This window comes from Rutidosis leptorrhynchoides, chromosome 1, assembly GCF_046630445.1.
Source record: "Rutidosis leptorrhynchoides isolate AG116_Rl617_1_P2 chromosome 1, CSIRO_AGI_Rlap_v1, whole genome shotgun sequence".
NCBI classification, from domain to species: domain Eukaryota; kingdom Viridiplantae; phylum Streptophyta; class Magnoliopsida; order Asterales; family Asteraceae; genus Rutidosis; species Rutidosis leptorrhynchoides.
The window spans coordinates 555,383,442-555,396,681 of record NC_092333.1 but is presented as its reverse complement, the minus strand read 5'-3'; the positions used below and the strand labels follow the sequence as shown (position 1 = coordinate 555,396,681).

Here is a 13,240-nt window from a genome sequence, read left to right as displayed (position 1 = left end):
TTTTTTTTTTTTTTTGCGAAAATAACGAAAACTTATATAAACCGTGGTTGTTTTTCAAAGGAAAGTGCCCTCAACAAGGATTACAAACGACGGGGGAAACGAGAAAGCTCGCACCTAGATAGCAACCATCTAATCGAAAACTATATATAACCGAGCCTCCCCTAACTTTTTGAAAACCTTAAAACAAACAAACCAAACAAAACCGAAAACTACATGAAAAAGGTAAGAACCAAATGAAACGAAATACACAAGACGAACCACAACGATCAACCTCTAGGTCCCGCCCTTTACATCAACTGACTTGTCATTTCAGAATCACATCAACACTTTCTTTTATCACTAAACCAATAACTAATATAATGTCATTCATGACACCTTTCTTCATATCACTCTAGCCTCCATTAATCTAAAATTACTTTCATTAAAATTAAATAACATTACATTAAATTAAAACAAATTACTTTCATGAAAATAAAATAACTTTACATTAATTTAAAACAAACTACTTTCATTAAAATAAATAAACATTAATTAAACTAGAATTACGTTCAATATAAAAAAGTTACATTGTAACTAATAAAATTTTAAAACTAACATTCTTTTTCGTGTTACTCCTAGTCCTCTTCACTTGCATTTTTGGCAACGTTTGAATGTCCCACGTTTGGAGTGTGTCGAATACGAAATTTGAAGCCAAACTCATGTTACGTTTGTTAACTACAAATGCAAAAATTGAAGCCGAACTATCGTAAGAAATAAAATACATCAAAACACTTCAAAGATGGTAAAGCAATCGAAACACATAAACGACATAATTTAGACAAGTATGAAATTATAAATGATGAGCATCTATTATCTATTACTAGTATGAAATTATTTTTATAGCCATTGGAATTGAAATAGGAACCGAATTGGGATACATGATGTGATAGTGTGAATACAATATACGAGCTCAACAATTAGGAGATTTAATTTAATGTATAGCTGTTCAATTTTTATTTTTTATTTTTGGCAAAAAACAGAAAATTAAAATTAATAAAACTTTTCACAAAATTGTGAAAATTTGGAGATTAAATCAGGAGATCACACCCGCTTAAACTGTAAAAAAGCAAAAAACAACTCTTAACAACCTAAGCCATCACTAACAGAGCCAAGCTTATCTTCACATAAGAACACTATAAACTCACATAAGCATCCAAGTTGATCATTCCATGCATAAAATTGGAGATACTCGCAAATCTTTACATCTACCAACCATAGAACCACAAAAGCATCGGTGGCGGAACGTGATGATTTTAGTCGAGAGGCTCAGCTAGGTAAAAAATAATTTAGGCAGGCCAGTTAAATAAAAAATATTTGACCCATGAAAAAATAGAAAAAATACACTAAAAGCCCAACCAATTGGAGAGACCTTGGCCCTTTTGGGTCTCCACTACGTTCCGCCCTTGAAAAGCATCCATGGATTATCATCCCATATCCTTTAAATCTTCACATCCATGGATGATCATCCCATACCCTTTAAATCTTCACATCCATGGCTGTTCAATATTGTTGATGTTGATTTGAGCCAAATTAATATATTTATCAATATGATTATATCAAAATGACCCGGCAACATGAATAAAAACATCTCAACCCACTCATAATTGTTATAATTGAAGAGACTGAAACTGGAGCGTTTCGCATGTCTTCGAATTCACTAGACGTTGGGAAACCTTTAACATAAACCTAACCACAACCGAAGCTCACCACATGAACGAGGAATAAAACACCATGGATGAACTATTGGTTGAGTGATAATAAGCGTCAGTTGTTTGTGGGCCTTTATCCTTGAAAAAATATGTGCAGATTCAAATCCTGGGGGTAGGGGGAGTTTTCTCCAAATGCTGTGCCTGTGGTATCTTTCACTATGTGCGGGCCAAGCAGTTAACTTAAAGCATTTCTGGTACGCTTTGCGTGATGGATGCGAGGAGTTTCTTCCTAACGGGTGCGTGGGTGGCAAATGAGGGGATTCGATGCCGATTATTGCCGTTCTAAAAAAAATACTATGGATGAATCTAAATGGATATAGATAAGGATATGGATGAACCTAAATGGATACGTATATGGATGAAAAAATTTCATCCATGGACTATGGATATATCCATAATCCATATACACCCGAAAAACATTTATAAATAGATAAATATAGATATATGCAAACACATTTACTATTAATATATTATAAAGGCATTTACAATTACACATATTTTTTTTTGAAATTATATAATGAATTAACCATGAAAAAATACAATAAAACACGTATATATAATCAAATAAACATACAAATTACAAATTTAGTTTATCATACTATATGTTTAATATTAAGTTTAACAAATTGTGTTATATTTTCGACAAAGATTACATGTTCTTATGGATAAATTTTAATTATACCACATTATATAAAATTTTCTTATATTACGTTTTTATTTTAATCACGTATTAGAAAATATTATAACATTTTCTGAATACTCCATGGATATCCATTAACCCGCTTAATTCATTGGATATGGATATAGATGAACTGAAATTAAATGAATATTGATATGGATAAACAAAAACTAAATGCATATAGATATGGATACGGCTTCACCCGCTCCATATCCGATCCATTGTCTTCCCTACCGTTCCTCATATCTTACCACACAAAGTCCTTTTGTACTTTGTAGCATGTTTCTTAGTGATGTGGAGTTTGATCTTTTAAATTAGAAAAGGTAAACCGTGAGGATTTTGTTTTTTTTTTGTCAGTTTATTCAAGAAGAATGATGTAAGCGACCTAATCAAAAGTTACTAGATTTTATTAGCAGGGAAAAAAAATTCTTCAACTAAAAAGCAAGCGCGCATTTTAAAAAGGTTGAATCAGGTTAGGTTCGGTAATGGGGCCTAATGATATACACCCTTAAATAAAAACCCTGTTGTCCGACATTTAATAACTTAGCATATTAATCCATTAACACATAGCAGGATCAAGTTCTTAACAACATAAGTAACAATTACTGAAATCCTCCCTATGATAACAGGTAAATAGATGAAATAAACATGTCGACCAAAAACAATAAAACACGAAACCTTTCAAAAACAAAGATGGGCTGAAAGATTTCATCCTCTAACCATGAAAAGCTCATTCTTCTTCATCCTCTTCCGCATCGCCACCAGCTGCCTTCTTTGCTGCAGCCTTCTGATTCTTTCGCTTCACTCTGCCAGGTCGACCACCTCCGAATGGACTTGTAAGAGAAAAGTCAATGTGTTTCTGGGAGTCAACTCTAACCATGAATGATGGTACATTCACAACTTGCCTTCCAACCCTGTACTCACAACCACAATCAAGTTAAAACATTGAACCTAAACTGATGCAATGCTAGAGCAAATCAAGAGATTCATGTGTTATGTGAGAAACACAAGTTGAATTTAAAAAACAAAGAGAGAAGTTTAAGCAAGCAAAACTAACTAAAAAAACTGACAATAACATTAAATCCTATAGTTACAGATTAAAAAACATGGTAGCCAGATAACACAGATACATATATTTCCATTTAATTATTTGATAGAAAAACACTAGTATACAAACAGTTCATATGATAATACAGATTAAATTTCATGATTAGTACAAAAAATAAAGTATACACAAGAAAATAAACAATTTAGATAACAGATCAAAATCAAGGACTTTTTCAATAAATATAAATAGCACTGCGATGGGTCAAGAGTTTTTGTAATAAAAAACAACCACTTAATTATTTACATAAATCAACAAGTTCTAGCCCAAACGGTCTGCTGTTTTAGCCCATATGGTTCACATTATGTGTTATTCGGAAATAAACACATTGATGTTAATAAAAAAAGACAGACAAAATCGACCCTAAGCAGTTAACAATTAAATGATTCTATGTTAGAATTAAAACAAAAATAAAAAAGTATACCTGATATGCCTCTGCTTGATGAGGACTCTAGCATGGTGAATGGACTTAGCCATACCAGTCTTGAAAACGAGAGTCTGCAAGCGACGTTCTAGAAAGTTCTCGACAGTGAGTGCAAGAACATAATCGAGCTTGTTTTGGCTCTCATCCAACAGCCCATATCGGTTCATCCTCCTCATGAGAGCTTCACCCTCAAAGATCCTACGTGGGTCCTTCTCTTCAAGAGTCAAAAGCATTCTGGCGGCATTACGGATACGGCTCAAAGCGTACTGCACCCTCCAGAGCTCCCTCTTACATCGTAAACCGTATTCTCCAACAAGCTTTAACTCAGCGTCCAAACGCTCCTTCTCATATGGGCGTCGAGGCTTCTTAAAAGTTTTTCCATCTGGAATAGTTAAAACCTTGTTATATTCACATTTTCATCAAGTAGGATCAATATATAAATTTGAGATGTTACATAACTTGTAATAACAACAGTCATTATATGTAACTACAAATTAAGTACTCATTTCAAGTGTTAGATATAATATTTAATCACTAGTATTATTTAAAAAAGATATATCAAGAGGTGCAATTCTCAAACCCTCTATAAAGATTCCTTATATACCGTGGAATGAAAATGTAAAATCACAAATTATTACAACAGACAATAAAGTCAAATTTCAAAAATTAACAAAAAAAAAATATATTAATTAAAAGCTAAAGCATGTATAAGTGTAACAGAAAGCAATTTAAAGAGGAGCCAACTTACAGTTGCGATAAAACGAAACATGAACCATTTTTGCCTGCCGTTAATGCACAAATCACTTGTTCAAACCTCCTGCTAATGAATATATGAAGTTTCGTGTTAAAAGCAAAATTAACTTCTTATAAAGCCTAATAACAATTAAATAACAGCTACGGCGAACAGAAAACCTAGTGGATATATGCTAGTATTATAGTTTACGGAACGATATATATAATTGATGTATACAAATATACAGATATAGATATAGATGCAGCGATCATGAAAGAAAAAGGTTGAAAGCCGATACCTGAGAGAGACGGCGCACAAAAATAAAGTGGCGAGGTGAAGTGATGAAGGGTTTTAGGTCTTCAATATGTATGCATAATATAAATGGGCCTTACCATATTATATGTAGCCCAGTGGGCCAGACTTGAAGGTTTTAGCGTTTTAGGTGTCCAGATTAATTCTCTAAAAGATATTTTGAAGGTTTTACAGTATCTTTCAAGGAACAGTAGCTTTTATGTAATTAAACTAGTTTAGGGACCCGTGAATTCACGGATTTACTGAAGGAGTCTACATTATAATATTACGGCCACTGACCCGCGAATTAACATAACCATTTCAAATATTGCTTACGATATATACAAAGGCTCAAAGCTCGGGACCTGCAACAACATTTTCTTTAAGTGTAGTGGTACAGTAGATAGTGTATTGTTGCTCACCAAATATACTCGAAGTATCATTAAAACTATCATAGTATACAACAAAAACTGCCCCTTATACTGTCACAAATTCAAACGAAAATGACAGTTCATATTCGTGTTCTTTGTTTGAGACAAATGCTATGATATTACAACAAATATTAGGATTTAAAATAACAAAAGCAGATTTGTAAGAGACGGCGATCATGCATCAATAACAATAAAGCATTTTATTTTTAACATCAAGTAGTCAACATTAAAAAAAGCCACATGACTCAATACTTCTATAATGAGCATAAAAATCTTCAACATCAATATCAAAGCATCCGTTCTTTAAAGATGAAAACAAATGCTCACCATACCCGGGACTAAAACCGAATTTCCTTCCATCATTTCTTCAGACACCATATGCGCGTAAAAGAAGAGACACATCATTCTCTAAATTCAAAAGACAATTTATTGCAAGATTGCAAGAATAACACTCATCCACTTTCTGTTATGTATGCACAAATCCAAGATAAAGCCACACATCAATACAAGATGCTTTGGCAGTAGTTCACAACATCAACTTCCAATATTCCATCTTCACGGTATATAATTATTAATTGATGTGCATTGCCACTTTTTGTTTGACACATTATGAGACCCATTCAGTTTCAGTTGAAAGCCCATTTTTTCAAATTTATATATCATGTTTCAAGTCATACTCATTTCAATATGCATGACCAAGAACTTTACCAACTGCCACTATAATTAATCAGTAGGTAAATGAAAAGAAATTGAAGGTAATACCTGAAGAAAAAATTATCAGTTATGACTTTCCATTACTCTACTGAATACATAGAATATGAATATAATTATTTTTTCAACATATATTACTATTGTGCACCATATTACCTTATAAGAAGCATCAAATGACTTCACCAATGACGAAATTACCAAAGGAACTTCACTCCTTAATCACTGAAAAGGCGACAGATACCCGAAAAAGGACTGCAAATAAACATGTTAATTACATCATCTTATTTCAAAACTATAGCTCTAATAAAGCACTTATCACACGGCAAAGTTGTTCTTCAATCCAAACTATAGCTCCAATAAAGCTTGTCTTCTTGAATCGATACATTTGTATAAATCAAAATTTCATATACAAAATCAGACAAACTCGTATTCAAAGCATAAAAATATCTAGCCATTTCATCAAATAGTTGGTGTTCAACAAAAATATAAAATAATAAAGTACATCTAAACCAACCATATATCAACCATCAAAAACTTGTGAAACACACAGGAAGAAAATAAGAAAATCTCGGAGGATATTGAATGAATGATGCAAAGCATACCTTTTAACCTTAAGGTATTTGATGGGAGCACAAATTGTTGATGTTGCTAAAAATCATGTTAAATTCCTCATGAGTTATAGAAACACATTTACAAAGGAGATTCCAATAACATCTACGAAAGAGATTTGAACAACATCTATCCCCTGCAAATTTAATTGCGATCATATGGTATTTTGAGCTCGTATTGAGGATTTTGAAGTACAACAACGATTCAACACCTAGCATAAAATTATTGGGAAAAAAGTGGAGAAAACCCTAAAATACTAATCTTACCTTAATGAAACGAAGCAAAGAACCCTAACAGAGAGAGAATCCATAAATATACATAAAGATATAATAATGATGAGCGAAATATACATAAATTAAATAATTATGAAAACTTACTTTTGAAAGAAGGTTACGAATCATGAGATAGATCATTGAGATGAAATTGAGAAATATATAGAAAAAAATAGTAAGAACAAATAAAGAAAATCAAATATATACTGTAATAGATAGAAAATACATACCTAGTAAATACAGGGCAGTAGATTTCAATTTCAAATTTCAAATTAGGAGCTGAATAAATGGAAGAATCGATTGGAGGACAAAGATATGCAATGTGAATTAAATACTCTGTAAAATTGTGTTGTGTAAGCTATATAGAGTAATTCACTACTATTACGTCATCAAAGTACATGTTACAACTTTCAAAGGATATGTTACAACCCTTTAAAGCATGAAATGACCTCAGTTTAAAGTCCATTTTCTTAGATAGAATAGATAGATTTTTCATATTTCAATTTGTTTATGGTTGAATTCTTTTTTTTTTTTTTTTTTTTTTCAAATAGAGCCTCTAAGTTGTGCAACATTGTTAAGTGATTAATCCTTAAAAGGTGTTTGGGGTTTTGTTTTAATAGTGATTATTATTATTATTTGATATTTGATTAAATTAGTAAATAATTTAGTTTTGGTTTTTGTCAATCAAAAGGCAATTATCGAACAGCAACATAGTAAGTACACGGAAAACGGGTTTTCATGCTCCTAATAAGTTACCATTATATCTGTATATCCTATTAACCTAAGTCTTTTTCTTTTGTGAAATAATAATTACAAGAAGGGAGCACATGTGATGACTTCTGAATTCTTGATTATGCTTCACTGGTATTTCTACACTATTTGATTATTTAATTTTATTTTTTACTTTAGGTTGTTTAGATAAGACAATATACATATACATATACATATACTCCGTATAAGACAATATACATATACTCCGTATAAGTTATATTACAAAATTTTAAGTATCTAAATTAAGTTATACTTAGAATTATTTATTGAGTCATAGTTTGTATAGTGTCAAATTATGACACAATTTATACTGTTTGTGGTTTACAAGGTTTAAAAATAAAAATAGAAAAGTTAACCAACATATATATATATATATATATATATATATATATATATATATATATATATATATATATATATATATATATATATATATAGGCAGGATCAATGGGGAAGTAACCAATCGGGGGGAAGCGGGGGGAAGCAAATTTTTTTTTTTCCGTTTTTTTTGAATTTTTTTTTCCGGCATCAAGATCACACGAAAATATGAACATTTAGAAGAGACACTTCGTGATGAATGTTATTATTTAGGCGGAAAAACGATCGACAAAAATAACATTCAAGATAATATTGTTCGTAAAGAATATGAACGTTTTTTTCTTCTTCATGTTTTGTGAAGTAAAATTTAGCCCGATTTAGAGTTTAGGGTTTAGGGTTTGATGTTTTGGGTTTATTCCATAAACCCAAAACACCAAACCCAAAACCCTAAACCCTAAACTCTAAACCGTTCGTGTTAAAAACTCAATCTAAATCCTAAATCTAAATCATAAACCCTAAATTTCTAAACCCTAATATCTAAACCCTATAAACCCTAATATCTAAACCCTAATATCTAAACCCCAATAGCTAAAACCTCAAAATACGCTCGAAAAACACGATAATTGTTATATATTACTTCTTCGAGCGTTTTCCCGCCAAAATAAAAACATTTATCACAAAGTGTCTCTACTAAATGTTCATATTTTCATCTCATCTATAATGTTCGTGAATAAAGTTTTTTCAAAAAACGAAGAAAAAAAAAAGTTTTTGCTTCCCCCCGCTTCCCCCGGAATGGTTACTTCCCTCTTGATCCTACCACTATATATATATATATATATATATATATATATATATATATATATATTCAAAAGTTCAATACATAACTTTTTCAATGTGCACCATTATGCACAAATGTATTTTTGTGCATAAATACAAAACTTTTTAATATGCACCGTTGTGCACAAGTATAAATCTGTGCACATTAATTAGTTTTGTAGTTTTTTGATTCTGTATTGAACTTCCCCATATATATATATATATATATATATATATATATATATATATATATATATATATATATATATATATATATATATATATATATATATATATCATCGTAAGGGGTATTTGTCGTTTGGGGTTTAAAATTCTTCTGAAAAGTTGTCGTTTTGAAGGTATGCCGTTAGGTAGATATTCCTCATTAGTGGGGCACGTGTTTGTTTTTTTCGCTTATATACCATGCTTATTACGGACTATTAGACCACTCTAAACGATGCCGCCCTCAACCAAATTTAGCGAGGGTGCCATTGGCATTCAAGCCGCCCTGGGCCGCCCTCACTTTTCTCGCTCCATTTTGCTTTCGTTTATATCTTGTGGAAGCATAAGTGCGAACGAAATTTTGTGAGTTTTTTGCAGTTCAAACCGCTATATAGCCGTTAAACACATTTAAAAAAAAATAAAAAAAATCTTCACTATATATATATATATATATATATATATATATATATATATATATATATATATATATATATATATACTCCTATACCATTTCAATCTATATCACACTTATTCTATCAATATCACTCTAAAATCTCAACTTTTTATCACAATTTTATACCTTCTATATCATTAACAATGTCTCTAAAAAAATGGATAGTCTTACACAATATGTAATTGAAATAGTGAGTTCGGATTTTAATATTGTCGTACTCGATCTACTTGAAATGATGGATGAAGAAGAAGAAGAACTTGTCCAACCGATTCCAAGATCGCCTTGAAGATTTATGCCAAGAGATCGAGAGGGAACTGGTATGTGTTTATGGAATGATTATTTTTCTCAAAATCCGACTTTTCCCAGAGATTATTTTCGCAAATGTTATAGAATGAGTCGGCGATTATTTATACGCATATGCCAAGGTATAATGAATTTTCTCTCAAGAACCTATTCCGAATTATTTTTATATTTTCGTCAAAGGCGAGATGCTACCGGGTTGCTAGGTTTTAAAGTTTTTCAAAAAAGCACATCCGCGATACGATAATTAGTGTACGGTACTGCCCCTGATGCTTTTGATGAGTATTTACATTTGAGCCAACAAACATCATACGATTGTTTGAATATTTTTTTTAAAAGTGTGTTTCACTTGTATGCTTTTAAATATTTGAGAAAACCGACTCCACAAGATGTACAACATTTTGTAACCGCAGATGCAGAAATACATGGTTTTCCGGGAATGTTGGGTAGTCTAGATTGCATACATTGGCATGGAAAAATTGCCCATATAGTATAAAGGCCATTATACAAGGGGCTATCATGGATACCCAACAATCATGTTAGAAGCAATGACTTCGTATGACTTATGGATTTGGCACTCTTACTTTGGACCCGCTAGTTCAAACAACAGCATCAATGTGGTTAATCAATCTGATATATTTAACGAGTTACTTCAAGACACGGCACCATCGTGTAATTTTTCGGTAAGTGGGTGTAACCTCGATAAAGGTTACTATCTAACCGACGAGATACATCCCAAATGGTCGACGTTAGTAAAGTCTTTCAAAAGTCCGCCTATCCCTGAAGCAGCAAAATTCAAAGTCTCAAGAATCTGCTCGAAAAGATAATGAATAGCCATTCGGAGTGCTTCAAGGTCGTTGGCAATTAATTAAAAACCCTAGCCGACAATTCTATGTCGAAAGAATTCGAAAAATTATGCACACTTGTGTTATATTACACAATATGATCACCAGAGACAACGAACGTGCAATGTGTGAGCTTGAAGAAAATTACAGGCCGGTTCGTGTCCAAGAAGATCATTTGAGGAAAGGGTTCAAGCGCACCTTCGAGTTAATAAAGAATTGCGAGATTCGACCTTTCATCATCTACTACGATAAAAGCTCATCGAACACAATTGAAATATTCCGGCTAATTTCTGTGTTCGACACGCGCCACATGTGGGACCTTCCAACACAACCGAAAGTGATGAAGAAGACGAAAACAAAGAAGAAACCGCAGAATCAAACGAAGACGAGGAAGACCAGTGTGATGAAGATGGCCAATAGTTTTATAGCTTTTAAGTTATGTTTAAGTCTATGTAATATTTAATTATGTTTTTTATATAAAAAATGTAAGTGTATTCATGTTATTTAATAAAAGGTTTGTTTAAAAAAATAATACATTTTTAATAATAATTATTTATTTGTTAGTTAATAAATAAAAAATAATAATAAAGTTTGAGGAAGTATGACTTGGTTGGCAATTGTGTGTTATGGGAATGTCATGGGAGAAAGTGGTGAGGAAGTGGAGAGAGATCGCTGATGTAGCGCTGAGTTGGTAGTGAGGAAATAAGTCATGGTTCTGAGGCCACATGCAATGGGTCATGATTTTAACACAACTTTTATTCGCCACATCAGCATAAAACCTTTAACATTCCTTTCACTAAACCCTCACTATCATACTCTTCATTTCAAACTTTAATCAATTTAAAATTATTATTTAAATACAATACATAAATACAAATAACATTTTATTAAATAAAATAAAAACATTACATTATTAAAAATAAAACATTACATTCGTTTGTTAAAATTGAACTTCGTTTGGGTTACCGAACGAGGTACGTAAGATTTTAGATAATAGTTAAATACCCGTGTATTATCGTGTAAGGATTTTATCACTTATTCGAGTTAGCAAATATCAAAATTCTTTTATTTTTCTCCCTGGCTCGTTCGTCCCATTCTCCCTATCTGGTTCACGACCCAAAACACACACACACATACACACACACATCCAAGGACTCTAGTTTTCAAATTGATGAAGATGATGATGAATTTAAGGTTTGCATTTCTGATTTCTTACAACTCTAACATCTAGCAACAAGGTTGTTTCCCTAATTTCTTTTAACAAGGTTTCATTTTTGGTTTAGCTTTGTTTCCCTAATTTCTTACAACTCTAACTTCTAGCAACAAGCTTTTCAAATTGATGAAGATGATGATGAATTTAAGATGATGATGAAAAACCATTGCAAATAAAAAAAAATATATGTCACAAGGGGGCCCACCAGAGGACCGTTACCCTCGTTGCAGGCCCAACTGGTGGACTCGCTCACTATTTGCTGCCGACGGTGGTGAATGGGTGGCGGATCATTACCGATGTGGGTGGCGGACCATGGCATCCGGCCTGAGTAGTCATAAAGTGATCCCATGGTGACATACTTCCTCCCCAAGACTAGATATCACATTAGCGTCACTCACTTCCTTTCCAGGACTAAACACTGCCAACAATGACATATTTCCTCAATATTTTCAATTAATTTTTATATTACTTTTTTAGTTATAAAATTAAATAATTATAATTATTTAAATATAAATTATAAATACTTATTCAAATAAAACTAGATTTTCATTAAAAATTAAAACATTACAATAATTAAAATTTAAAACATTACGATGATTATTAAAATGCAACAAAAATTAAAATAAATACTAGAAACTAAACAATCAAACTACTCGTCCTCGTTCGAAGCTTCCAATGCCTTCGCATATCTTTTCATAATTCTCGTCCGAGCCCTCATCATCATGTCGTATGGAAGAAGTTTCAAACCTTTAAACATTGTCCGCATGTCGCTATCTTCACATAGCTTTTCCAAGGCTCGATTCACCGCTAATTATGAAGTTTCGACGGATTGAGCTATCTTTAAACGTACTTCATCGAATGAAATACGGCTCGCGAAATTAGATGAGTATGAATCCCTTTGACTTCTAGCTCGATTTGGAGGGTGTCAGATTAGGTCTTGATCCTTAAACAAATTTTCAAATTGCCTTGGGTCTGAGTTCATGCTTGTGTTCGAGTTAGAAATTTCATCTGTAACATTTATATCGTTGGATTGTTTTCATCTGTTAGTTGCCGCAATACCTTCACCTTCTAAAAACTTTAGGCAATCCCTCAAAATGCGCCACGCATTCTCAAAATTAAACTGCCTTTTTCTTGTTGCTTGAATTGTTTTCGGGCCGCGTTCAAAAGATCCCTTCCTTTCCTCCACACAACCACTTTGCCAATGTCCCTCGGGCTTTTAATAAATTGCAATAAATTGCTTAACACCCCATGCAATTTTAGCCCATTTCCCACTAGTTTTATCTGTACGTCTTTGCTCC

At 32.3% G+C, this 13,240-nt stretch overlaps 1 protein-coding gene across 2 annotated transcripts; it reads right to left on the bottom strand.

The window, feature by feature from the left end:
- Positions 1 to 2,961: 2,961 nt before the first annotated feature.
- On the bottom strand, positions 2,962 to 5,065 carry LOC139880162 (small ribosomal subunit protein uS4y-like). Of its 2 annotated transcripts, none has more exons than XM_071865462.1 (4): positions 4,988 to 5,065; positions 4,705 to 4,773; positions 3,957 to 4,338; positions 2,962 to 3,341 (listed from the first exon to the last, which is right to left on the bottom strand). In XM_071865462.1, the coding sequence occupies exons 2-4, from the start codon at positions 4,730 to 4,732 to the stop codon at positions 3,158 to 3,160; spliced, it is 594 nt and encodes a 197-aa protein (XP_071721563.1). In that variant the 5' UTR covers positions 4,733 to 4,773; positions 4,988 to 5,065; the 3' UTR covers positions 2,962 to 3,157. The 2 variants fall into 2 exon arrangements, with proteins under 2 accessions (XP_071721563.1, XP_071721564.1); XM_071865463.1 differs by having other exon boundaries at positions 4,705 to 4,776; positions 4,988 to 5,042.
- Positions 5,066 to 13,240: the final 8,175 nt, after the last annotated feature.

Coding starts and splice junctions, on each gene's coding strand:
- LOC139880162 (XM_071865462.1), bottom strand. CDS start 4,732: ATGGTTCATGTTTCGTTTTATCGCAACT. Junction 4,339..4,704: donor TGTTTCGTTTTATCGCAACT/GTAAGTTGGCTC, acceptor TAACTATTCCAG/ATGGAAAAACTTTTAAGAAG. Junction 3,342..3,956: donor ATCAAGCAGAGGCATATCAG/GTATACTTTTTT, acceptor TTGTGAGTACAG/GGTTGGAAGGCAAGTTGTGA.